General features: G+C 39.1%; 1 protein-coding gene across 1 annotated transcript in view; it reads right to left on the bottom strand.

Annotated features, from left to right (window-relative positions):
• The window catches only part of TMTC2 (transmembrane O-mannosyltransferase targeting cadherins 2), a 439,771-nt gene that overhangs the window by 231,051 nt on the left and 195,660 nt on the right, over window positions 1-13,060 (bottom strand). The window contains exon 3 of the mRNA XM_023220977.3: window positions 4,966-5,794. Coding sequence (XP_023076745.1) covers window positions 4,966-5,794 — 829 coding nt within the window. The remainder of the gene's footprint in view (window positions 1-4,965; window positions 5,795-13,060) is intronic.

Genomic DNA, 13,060 nt, shown 5'->3' with positions numbered 1-13,060 from the left:
GAGGCAGGAGCTTACCTCGCATATAAAAGGCACATCAAAGAGGCCAGCTGGACTGGAGTGGAGTAAGGGAAGGAAAGGCTGGTGAGTATGCACAGGGTCCTGAGACTGTGTGCATCTATATCTATCATATCTATAATTTGTCTAGCTAGCTAGAGTTTTTAAAGCACAGAACTATTCTAATTTTATTTTTATTCTTTCAACTTTTATTTTAGATTCCAAGGCTCTATGTGCAGGTTTGTTACAAAAGCATATTACATGAGACTGAGGCCTGGAGCACAACTGAACGGATCACACAGGAAGTGAGCATTAGTACTCAATAAATAGTTTTTGAACCCTTAGCTCCCTCCCTCCCCTCCCGCCACTGTTATGTGCCTTCAATTAGAGAGAAACTGGCAGTCAGAGAATAACTGGACACTGGAACGCCATGCCCTGACTTGTGTTTCCAAAAGGTCACCAGGGCTGCTGGTTAAGCATGGACTTTGAAGGTGAATAGAAGCAGGAGTTCAGCTCAGACATTAAACAGTGTGAAGGTGTCACTCACATCATTACAAAAAGAAAAAGCTAAACAGACTGAAAATCAATAACTGGTTTTGGAACCATCAGTGAACTGGGGTCGCAGGGTCAACCACCACCCTGAAATCTAGAGAAAGACAAATCTGGAGAGACAGCAGAGGAGAGCTTACCTGGAGCAGAAGCTGCTGGAGACAGAAACTGTTAGAAACAATTGACTAGTCATTTGACAAGTTGCTGGAGGCTCAGCATGAACTAGTTTTGGAATCAGAAACTCCTGAGGTGGCAGTCTTAGGGGACTCCCATACTTTTGGGGGTTTTCCCTCCCAGGACCCCAACAGAATCTCATCGGGAAGAGCCAAGAAAGATGTTCTTCTGGCTCTGGCAGTGGGAGAAGAATAAACCTTATGAAATATACCCAGAGCATTTGTCATGACAAAAGATCACTAACTCCATAAGGGAAAGATCTTAGCCTCGTCCTGGAGCTGTGGGGGAAAAGTCATTCCTCTCAACTCAGCCCCCTCTAGCCTTTCTGTCTCTACTGGAGTGGGAAGCAAGGCAACATAAGAAACACCTGTGAAGGTGGTGGCCCAGAGAGGTGAAGATTTAGTCATAAAATAATAGAACATTTTCCCTCCCCAACACCAACAGAGCTGCAGTATAATAATAGCTGATTGCAGCTGAGATAGATGCAAAACAGAGTCCGTGGGAAAGCCCACAGACAACTGGGAAGACCAAAAACAAGGCCACCAGAGGAATGTGACATCTCTGGCACCCACGGCTATAGCAAAATACAGTCCAACTCCTAACCAGATTTACATAAAATCTCACAAGAAAGCCTATTCACCTCATTTCTTATTACCTAATACATCATGTCTGTCTGAGTTGAAAGAAAAAAGTACAAGACATGCTAAAAGGCAAGAAATACAAGCTGGGAGGTCAGGTGAGAGTCTTTTACTAACATTACAGATAAGGCCTATAATCCCAGCATTTTGGGAGGCCGAGGGGGGTGGATCATGAGGTCAGGAGTTTGAGACCAGCCTGGCCAGTATAGTGAAACCTGTCTCTACTAAAAATACAAAATTTGCTGGGCATGGTGGTGCATGCCTGTAATCCCAGCTACTCAGGAAGGCTGAGGCAGGAGCATCGCTTGAACCCGGGAGGTGGAGGTTGTGGTGAGCCAAGATTGCACCCCTGCACTCCAGCCTGGGCAACACAGCGAGACTCTCAAAAAAAATAATAATAATAATTAAAAAAAAAAAAAAAATATATATATATATATGATAAAAGATGATGGTCCCCTGGGCCATGATGCCAACAGTGAGGGTGGTAAAAAGTGGTCAAGCTCTGGATGTATTTTTACAAACAGAGCAGAGAGGATCTGCTGATAGAACGTATGTGAGCTATGAAGGGAAAAGAGGAGGCAGGGATGACTTCAGAATTCTCAGCCAGAGCTGCTGGGGAAATTGAGATTCCATCAACTGAGATGGTAAAGACTGCAAGTAAAGCAGTTGACTGGGCCACGAGTGGGGTGGGGGGTTTCAGGAATTCAGTGTTTGATGTCTGAAAGAACTTCTCATGGTAGTGGGCAGTTGTACATTTATTTAGCTAATGGTATTTTGGAGTGCCTAAATTGTGCAGCACTTCTTAAGTATTAGGATGGACACCTGAAAATGCTGGAAATCAAGGCAATGTTTAATAATTGCTTTGCTTAGTGAATGGAATAATAAAAAAAATGATCAAACATTCTAACTATGTACCAAAATATCTTATTTAGAATCATAACCATCAGCAAAAATACCAGCTAATGCTGGAAAGTACCTAAGCGTTACAAAACGTTTTCACTTATTCTGACTGCTACTTATACGCTAGCATCTGAGTATTTGCCCTCTCCTTTTTGCAGTGTAATAAAATTTGGCTGGGTACTTGGCTTCCCAGAATAAAGATAACATTTCCCAGCCTTCCTTGGAGGTAGGTGTGCCCAGTGGTCTGTGAGCAAGCATGGTGTGTGCAATTTCTGCAAAATTCTCTCAGATTGGGCACACTCGCCATTTGCCCTTTCTCCCTCTCTTGCTGTCAGCTGAAGGGCTGATGTGATAATGAGCCATCTTGGACCATAAGGACAGGGTGACACCACTGAGATGGCAAGGGAATAAAAGAGAAAGAGCTTGGATCCTGAAAACCCATGGCGCCATCTTATCAGCTCTGTGTTTGCACATACTTAGATTGCTACATGAAAGAATAAAGCTTCTATCTTACTTAAGCCACTTTTGTCTTGGCTTTTCATAACAGCAGCTTAGCCTGAAACTTAATAAATTTAATAAACCCTCAGAACATCACTGTGATGCAAATAATAGGCCAAGAATTTGTTTTCAATTCTCTATTATATATGTTTTAAACAGCAGGAAAATATATTGGCAACACAGCCTTGTTCTATATCCTTACATCTACCAGTGCAGAAAAACTAGCTGATAAGTATTCTGCAAAAACTAATAGAAATAATTTTTGCAACAAGATTTGGGTCCAGGCATTAAATAAACTGTGAAGTACTCGCCACCTAGAAAGAGCCACATGTAATGATTTTTCACAGAGAATTGAGAAATGACATGCTATGTAGTAGCTCAACTTTAATGCTTCAACTTCCCATTAAAATCCCTGCAATTTATTAAACAGTGTAAGTACCAGCAATTAGTTCCTTAAAGAAATGTGTAGTTGCTCACTGAATTCTTGACTTAATTTGTGCTCATCAGACAAGCATGCCAAAGTAGCTTTTGGAGTGTCTAGGTCTTTAGATATATACCTATTAGCAGGCCATTTTCATATTCTGGAACAGTTTTACACTTTCTTTTAATCCTGGTATAGAATTGTATTGGAAAGAGTAGAAAAATGCCAGTTCAAATGCTATATAAGCGAACATAATTTAAAGAATAAAAACAGGCTAGGCGCGGTGGCTCACGCCTATAATCCCAGCACTTTGGGAGGCCGAGGCAGGCGGATCATCTGAGGTCAGGAGTTTGAGACCAGTCTGACCAACATGAAGAAACCCCGTCTCTACTAAAAATACAAAATTTGCTGGGCATGGTGGTGCATGCCTGTAATCCCAGCTACTCAGGAAGGCTGAGGCAGGAGCATCGCTTGAACCCGGGAGGTGGAGGTTGTGGTGAGCCAAGGTCGTGCCACTGCACCCCAGCCTGGGCAACAAGAGCGAAATTCAGTCTCAAAACAAACAAACAAAGAAAAAGAATAAAAATAGGCCAGGCATGGTGGCCCTCACCTGTAATCCCAGCACTTTAGGAGGCTGAGACAGGCAGATCATCTAAGGTCAGGAGTCGAGACCAGCCTGGCAAACGTGGGGAAACCCCATCTCTACTAAAAATACAAAAATTAGCCAGGTGTGGTGGCGGGTGCCTGTAATATCAGTGCCTCTGGAGTCTGGGTCAGGAGAATTACTTAACTCAGGAGGTGGAGGTTGCAGTGAGTTGAGATCAAGCCATCGCACCCCAGCCTGGGCAACAGAGCAAGACCCCGTCTCAAAAAAGAATAAAAATGGCTTATGAAGAACAAGACTCTTTAACACTATTTACTATGATATGTTTCTGCACTAAAAATTTACATCTATTTTAATTTAATTGTCCTCAAGCTTCCAATACGTGTAATTGCCTAAACTAGAGTCATCCATTGTCATAGCTTTTGACTTTTTTATTTTAAAGGAAACTACTTTCTATTCTATCAGTTCTGAGATTTGCTCAAGTAATTTTCTAAATCAAAAGCAATTATGAGTGGTATAATCAAAACTCTCATCATATAGTGAAAAGTTTGTTTCTCTAAGTGACTTAAGAACCCAAGTAAAAACCTGCTAACTGCTTGGCAACATTCAGATAATTTAGCCTCTGTGCAGCCCAAGGTGACTCACACCTGAATGTGTATACACTGACATCTAGAGACATACTTTCAGGATTCAGAGGTAGTGAAATCTCCAAATCTTTTAAAGGTTTCAATGAAAGTCTTCTATTTCTTCAGGCGATGCTTGGAAAATAGAAAAGCTCAAGTATACTTATGTGGGATAGCCTGACTTTTATTATATGATAAAAGAGCTGTCCCCATCAGTATTTTAAAATGTGAAAACCAAGCTCTTTTCTAAATGCTTGGAATAGTCAATATTGTTTACACAACAGGAGCTCTAATTCTTCTGGACAAACACAGTCAGAAACACAAGAAAATATTTTCTTATTCCAAGTAGGGAATATTGTGTCTCTAATTTGTCTCTAAATTGGTTATATGGTATGTCTCTAAATTGGTTACATGGCATATCTCTTTAAAAACATAAAAAGAATGAAAGATACGGGTACTGCATAAAAGGACCTCTTCCTCCTTAATACTATGTCTTAAGAAGCAAAGATATAAAGAGGCTGAAAGTGTAAACTATCCAGACAAAAGCATAAAAGAAAAGATTACCTTTAGCTGGGTTTACTTTTATCCCTGATCTATAGAGCATTTCCTCATTCTGCCAGTCTCCATTCCTGATTGCAGTCTTGAGTCCATAAAAAACAATTAGTGTAGCTGTAGCATAAAAAATCAAGCTCTTGAGGAACCGCTTTTGGACTTTGACATAAAGGGCTCTAGCACCCACTGTAATCAGCAGGCAGAAGCCCATACTAGGAATATATAATACTCGCTCTGCAATTACAAAGCCGACATAGAAAAACAGGTTCGTGGCAGGAACAAAGGGTATGATTAACAAAGATAAAGACAGAACAACAATGTTCTCCGTAGAAGGAAGCTGGGTTCTCTGTGATACGTCGTTGTTAATGCCATTTTCTACTTTGGATGCAAAGCTGGACTTAGTCTCTGAGTTCTGGTACTCCACATCTGAGAGGCAGCTATGTCCATTTGCATTCTGCTTGCCATTTGTTACAGTTTTCCCATTGCATTCTCTGTCTACGCTCGGGCTCTTCAAACCATAGTAGGCAAGGAGGAGGAGTCCAGTATAGAAGGCCACAGTGTGTAGGTTTCTCCAGTCACAAACTGTTTTGAGCAGAGGCACAGCATCCATTGACCAATCAAAACTGAGGGTATCCGGGCATAGCAACAGCCAGAGGTTCTTGGTTGGCAAGTAGAAGAACGTGAGCGTGCGGGTGAGGAGGCTGTCTGAATCAGCAGCGGGATTGTCTGAGTTGGAAAAGCTTGGTGGTTTGTTTCCCATCCAGTATAACCGGGCACCCAAAAGGGAGGACCCCCAGAAAATTAACAAACTAATGCTGAGGAAAAGCGACAAGTTCTTCCTCTGAAACCAAAAGAGAGAAGGGAAAAATTAAGATCATTATCAGCACAGCATAGGAACACTCAACACTTAGAGATCAAATACATTTTTAAATGGACAGTTAAAAACACAGATGATGTCTCCAAAACATGACTTCATGTCCATCACCTTTCAAGCCTGCCTAGAGAAATTTTAATCTCCAAAAAAAAACCTGAAAGTGGAATCGTAGTTTGTATATGTTTTTATTATCCTTTCTTATTTTTTCTCTCTAAAATACCAATAATCAAAGCTTCAATTTCGTGACCTCTACAAAGTGGGTTCAATATATTTATTTCCCTCTCAGAATTCGTGTCGGGTCACAATGGGACCACAGCGTAAAGTAGTTAGCACTCTGCATAAGATATAGAAGGCACCTAATAACCGTTGTCTTTCATTTTATCGTAGTTTAGATTTTGAAGAAAAACAAAAAGCAGCCATGTCAAAAAATATGTGGTATGGCAGGACTCTTGTGCTTGTCTCTAAGGGAGGAAAGGCATGCAGCTATGTCTGTCTAAGTCAGTCCCCATTTCATTGTCTTAAAGAATTCTGTCCTTGCAAAACTTATAAACCAGGCTTTCATCTGCTGCCCCATATTGTCACTGATATCAGTGATATCCAACATTCAAAAACACTCCTCATGAATCCCAAATTTTTCATGTTGATCACAGCTTTTAAAAATAAAATTACTTTAGGCTGGGCAGAGTGGTTCACCCCTGTAATCCCAGTAATTTGGGAGGCCAAGGTGGGTGGATCACTTAAGGCCAGGAGTTCAGACCAGTCTCGCAAACGTGGTGAAACCCCATCTCTACTAAAACAAACAAAGAAACAAATAACAACAACAAAAAAACCATTACTGGGCATGGTGGTGTGCACCTGTAGTCCCACTTACTCAGGAGCCTGAGGCAGGAGTATAGCTTGAACCCAGGAGAAAGAGGTTGCAGTGAGCTGAGATTGCACCACTGCACTCTAGCCTGGGCAACAGAGTGAGACTCTGACTCAAATAAAAAATAAAATAAAATGACTTCTTTAATAATGAACTAACTTATTTCAAGAGAATGACAAAAATTGTGAGAGGATGGTCAAAGGACATCATGTTAATGCTAATTTTCTGGCATAGTCCTTCACCCCCAACAAGAACTTAGGTGACATCTAAAAATCTAAGTCCTAAAGAGGCAGAGTGGGGAGGGTTAAAATAGGCACCATATCCCAACCTTAATTGTTCAATGGTAAGGCCATTCTTTACAGCAAACATCCAGCATTGTATAGAATTGTCTTACTCAGTGACATCCAGAAGGGGGTTTAGAATCTTACAAAGGATACACCAAATATTTAGTTTAAAAAACAACCCACAGAAAGCAATAGATTTGAAGCATATACAACTTCTATGAAAACAATTGTCTACATATTGTATACAACTGCCACACTGGACTCTGCTCCTCAGACTCCTCCTCCACACCAACCCTGATCGCCGGAAGCCACAGCACTACTCATGAATGCTCTTTTCCACTCTACCTTCAACCTAATGATCCTCAACAAGGTTCATGATTTTAAATGTCGTTAATGTACGCTAATGACTGTAACTTCACCCTCCCTCACCTCCATAGGCAATTATTCAGTTGCCTACTGGGCATATTCACTTAGGTACCTCAAACTCAAAATACCCAAAATAGAACTCCTGACTTCATACTTCCCCAAAGGAAATAAAACAGTTCCTCCTCCAATCATTGTCACCATCAGGAAATAGTAATAGTGTATAACCAGTTTCTTCTTCACAGCCTCTTTCCTTCCCTCCACATTCTACTCATTACCAAGTCTTCACAACTTTCACGTCCAAATATATCCTGAATCTATCCTTTTTCTCTCCATCTCTTCTATTATCACTAGTCCCAAGTGCCGACACTGGGATTCCTACAATAATCTCCTCCTAACTGGTGACCCTGTCCTCCTTAACACAAATTCTTTTATTCCCTAATTTTAAACTCAGATCTTACTTTTAAGATCTTAGAAGTTTTTGTATCTCTAACAAAACAAAAAGTTTGTGATTCATTTAAGGTTCCCTTACCACTTTTTGGCAATATGTCCATTTTTACATTTCAAAAGTATTAAAGTTTTTTTTTTTTTTAATCTAAAAGGAGGTAATTCTGAGTATAAAATAAGAGAAACAAAATAATAGGTGGTTAGAAGTTAAAATTTTAACATAAGGAAAATGAGAAACAGCAACCAGATGGAAATTAGACAATTTTAAGAGGTGGAATTATTAATATCAGATACAGTAATGCCAAATTCACAGCATTAACTTCATTATTTTGAAAACATCCTTGTCAAACGTTGGATTAAGATTAATTCATGTAATGTTATATGGAGTTTTTAATAGTAGAGGGAGCAATATCACATTCTGCCTCACCAATCTAACTTTTTTTTTTTTTTTTTTTTGAAATGGAGCCTAGCTCTGTCGCCAGGCTGAAGTGCAGTGGTGTGATCTCGGCTCACTGTAACCTCTGCCTCCCGGGTTCAAGCGATCCTCCTGCCTCAGCTTCACGACTAGCTGGGACTACAGGCGCGTGCCACCACGCCCAGCTAATTTTTTATATTTTTAGTAGAGACGGGGTTGCACCATGTTGGCCACGATGTTCTCAATCTCTTGACCTCATGATCCGCCTGCCTCAGCCTCCCAAAGTGCTGGTATTACAGGCGTGAGCCACTGTGACGGCCCACCAATCTAACTTTTAAACTGGTGAAATGAAATACTTCAAAGCCTCATTATCATCTAAGAATAACTTTGCAAACGATTCCATTGTTCCTCTGAAATTCTACCCACCAATAATTCTAAAATTTCTTGATTTTAGAAAAAAAAAAACACAAAACCATGCTTAAGAACTTGTAATAACTTGACTGAGCAATCATATAATTGAGTACTCTTAGATTATACAAGTGAGAAACACCGTTTGGCAAAGATAAATGAGACAAGGTATCATGGATAAAGAAGACGAACCTTGAAAGACAACTGAATTGTGAATTTGTACCGAAAGCTCATTTTTAAAATGTGTCTAAGACCATTCCATTGTAATATCTCGTGGTGGGAGTGATTGGGGATGTGGAGAGGAAGAGAGAAAGCATTACAAAAACAGCTGTAATCAGGCAAGAAGAGAAGCCAAGGGACAGGAGAGCCACATGAAGGAGGAAACATGGTCAGATTTCTTTGCTAGTCATTAAAATCCAGAAGAAGTTAACCTTAACAATGATGTAATTCTATTTTATTTCTAAAGACAGAAATGTCATAACAAGGCAAAACTACTTTATTCATTAATTTTTCATAAAAGTATCTCTAATAATTTGTTATAGCTTAATAATTACCAAAATAAAATTGAGATTCCAGATGTGGTCCTATTATTGCATTTATTATGCTAAAAGAAAATTTAAATACAATGGACTATAAAGATATGAATAATGAAAACTATTCAGTGTTAAATATTATGTCTAAGTACTGAGAAAATGAAAATGACATAAAAACAAGAAAACGTAAGTAATAAAATGCTAACAAACATTAATTGATGTAGTACTTCACATATTTAAAGTATCTTCATATATAATCCGTCATTTGAACAACTGACATAGTCGCTAAGATCAAAAGATACTACCGTTCTGAGGTCAAACGCTTTCATATACTTATTCCAACTTAATGGTGAGTTCTGTAAGGATGGAATAAATGACTCACTCTTTTATTTATTTATTTTTGAGACAGAGTCTTGCTCTCTCACCCAGGCTGGAGAGCAGTGGTACAATCATGGCTTACTGCAGCCTCAACCTCTTGGACTCAAGTGATCCTCCCACCTCAGCCTCCCGAATAGCTGGGACCACAGGTGTGTGCATGTGTATTTTTTTGTAGATGGTGTTTTGCCATGTTGCCCAGGCTGATAAGTGACACTCTTAAAGGGAAACTAAACCAATAGGTAAAGTTGATTTTAAAATGTTTAAAGTAGAAGAGTTTCTAAAGTGTTGTGATTTTTGCTACGACTTTTAAAGTATCAGCCAAAGCACACATTCACCTATGTAACAAACCTGTACATGCTGCACATGTACCCAGGAACTTAAAATAAAAATAAAAATTAAAAAAGTATAAGCCAAAGTATGAAACTGCAATTTTCAAGTGTCTCTGATGCTTTCTCATAGAATTTTATTAAAAATTATCAACTAGTTTGGGCGTCGTGGCTCATGCCTATAATCCCAGCATTTCGGGAGGCTGAGGCGGGCGGATCACCTGAGGTCGGGAGCTCGAGACCAGCCTGACCAACATGGAGAAACCCTGTCTCTACTAAAAATACAAAATTAGCCAGGTGTGGTGGCACATGCCTGTAATTCCAGCCACTCAGGAGGCTGAGGCAGGAGAATCACTTGAACCCAGGAGGCGGAGGTTACAGTGAGCCGAGGTCGCGTCATTGCACGCCACCCCTGGGCAACAAGAGCCAAACTTCGTCTCCAAAAAAAAAAAAAAAAAAAAAAAACTCTCTTCAAATCCAATTTTTAATCAAACATCTCAACTGTTCTTGTGGAGATTGCCTTAAAACAAGATAAAAAAAAGCATGGAAAAGATTTTCATTTCTAATTTAGTCCCTGTGCTATGGTTTATGGATTAAATCAAATTAGCAAAGTTTTACTGAGCTGCTACTAGGAGTTGAAGTCAAGTGACCCTATAATTTACCTTAGCATTTCTGTATGCGCAGCTTGGTGTATCAAACTGACCTAACACTTGCGTTTCTTAGATGCAAGTATAGATAAGGCATGAATCTCCCAATGCTTGGCCACCAAAGACTTGCAAGCTAAAACTAGCAAAAGTTCATACAAAGAAGATAAGACTTCCAAGTGTGGGATATTTAAACACTAGTTAAGTGCAATCTTTGTTAGGAGCATTAGAAAAGGATTGCAATTTAGTAGCTAAAACAATTAGTTCATTCAACTTATCATTAATGTTGCAGGCACTTTTCTATACACTGGATACGAACTTGCCATTAAAAAGAAAAAAAGAGAGAGACCCTGTGTGTTCTTGGAGCTTCACACATTCTACTACTCTGTCCAGAAAACCACTTTCAGAGGAAAAGAGTCATAATGGCTTAAAGGATAGTTTTCAAACCTGAACGTCCATCATTATCAATTATGAGCTTTTAGAAAAACTAATGTCCCAGTCCAAGTAAAATCTCATAGGTGATTCGAATGCAGCCAAAGTTGAGTGTCACTGCGTATTTGTACAACTCTAATTCTTAGTACTGATATTAAAAATGTTGTTGGACTCTTGTTTCACAAAGTTTTAAGGTACATTTGCCTCACTGTAAATGAGTAAACCATAACAAAACATAAATAATACTCCTTCTCAGGCTCTAGGACAAATTGAATTCTTAGTACAATAAAAGAGTATCACAAAGGCCAGACTACAAAGGAGTTCAGAACGCAAGGTTAAAATATTCAAGTATTGCTGCAACATGCAGAAGACAGGATTTGTTCCCAGAATGTTAGGGGAAAAAATTTCCTAAATATGAGCCACCAAGGCAAACAAGCCAATTGAAAAAAAAAAAAAATTGAATTAATAATATAGCCAGGAAATTCAGGGAAAAGACAAATAACCATAAAAATCTAAAGATAATCTCATGGGTTAATACCAATTAAGATTAAAGTGAAGCCAGGCGCGGTGGCTCAAGCCTGTAATTGCAGCACTTTGGGAGGCTGAGAGGGGCAGATCACAGGGTCAGGAGATTGAGACCATCCTGCCTAACACAGTGAAACCCCGTCTCTACTAAAAATACAAGAAACTAGCCGGGCTCGGTGGCGGGCGCCTGTAGTCCCAGCTTCTAGGGAGGCTGAGGCAGGAGAATGGCGTGAACCCGGGAGGCGGAGCTTGCAGTGAGCTGAGATCTGGCCACTGCACTCCAGCCTGGGCGACAGAGCAAGACTCCGTCTCAAAAAAAAAAAAAAAAAAAAAAAGATTAAAGTGAAAGGAATGTAAGTTAAATAAAGTGCAAAGCTAAAGAAACAACCTTCACAGATATTGTTCTGGAACAGGTAGAATCATACATTGTTGGGGAAATATAAATTGTACAGCTATGCAAAGGAAAGTACACAATAAAATTAATAGTTTATATCATGTATGACTTGGTAATCTGTAGTTAGTTACTTACATTCTAACAAAACCTCTAAGATACAAGGATACTTAGCATTGTTTATAAATGAAAAAACAGAAATAGATACAAATTTAAATATGGTAATAAAAAAATCATGGCATATCCATATGTCTGAATCCATATGGCAAATAAAAAAATAAATTACATACATTACAAAGAGATATACTTATGCATATACATCAACATAACATTATGTAGCAGTGAACCAAATCATTATGTAACAGCATGACTGGTGAAAAATCATGTTGCAAAATATGCACGCTACAGAACCATAAAGGTCATTCAGAAAAATACTACCTTATTTGTGAAAAATATTTTTCACAAACGCTTGCATATGTAAAAAAGGCCTTTTATTCAAGCCTAGAAATATTTATACCAAACATGAAACGAAGAAACCTCTAGTATAGGGAGATAAGTACATGGATAACAGAAAAGATGGCTTCAAATCTGTGTGTGGTTTCCCTTTATTCAAAAAGCTTATTTGAAAAAAAAACTAAAAGGTTTGACAACTTGACATACCTAAACTTACACTGACTAGATTTTAAAAATATGCAATTAATATATTAATAAATCTAAATTTTGGTTATAGGCAAGTAGATATCTGATGTGTTAGTTCTTAGACTTTTTTTTTTTTTTTTTTTTTTTTTTTTGAGACAGAGTCGCTCTGTTGCCCAGGCTGGAGTGCAATGGTGTGACCTCAGCTCACTGCAACCTCTGCCTCCCGCATTCAAGTGATTCTCCTGCCTCAGCCTCCCGAGTAGCTGGGATCACAGGCGTGCGCCACCACGCCTGGCTAATTTTTGTATTTTTAGTAGAGATGGGGTTTCACCATGTTGGTCAGGCTGGTCTCGAACTCCTGAACTCGTGATATGCCCACCTCGCCCTCCCAAAGTTCTAGGATTACAGGCATGAGCCACTGTGCATGGCCAGTTCCTACACTTTTCTATATTTATTATTTATTGAAGCTATTATTTTATAATTAAGTTTTTCAACATTAAAAATATGTTTCCATGTTCTAATATAGTTATTTTGTGATTGTTACCTTAATTTTATGAGAAAATCTCTTAAATTCAATAAAAAA

The sequence above is a fragment of the Piliocolobus tephrosceles genome, chromosome 10 (assembly GCF_002776525.5).
Source record: "Piliocolobus tephrosceles isolate RC106 chromosome 10, ASM277652v3, whole genome shotgun sequence".
In the NCBI taxonomy this organism is placed as follows: domain Eukaryota; kingdom Metazoa; phylum Chordata; class Mammalia; order Primates; family Cercopithecidae; genus Piliocolobus; species Piliocolobus tephrosceles.
This window is presented reverse-complemented; position numbering and strand designations above follow the sequence as displayed.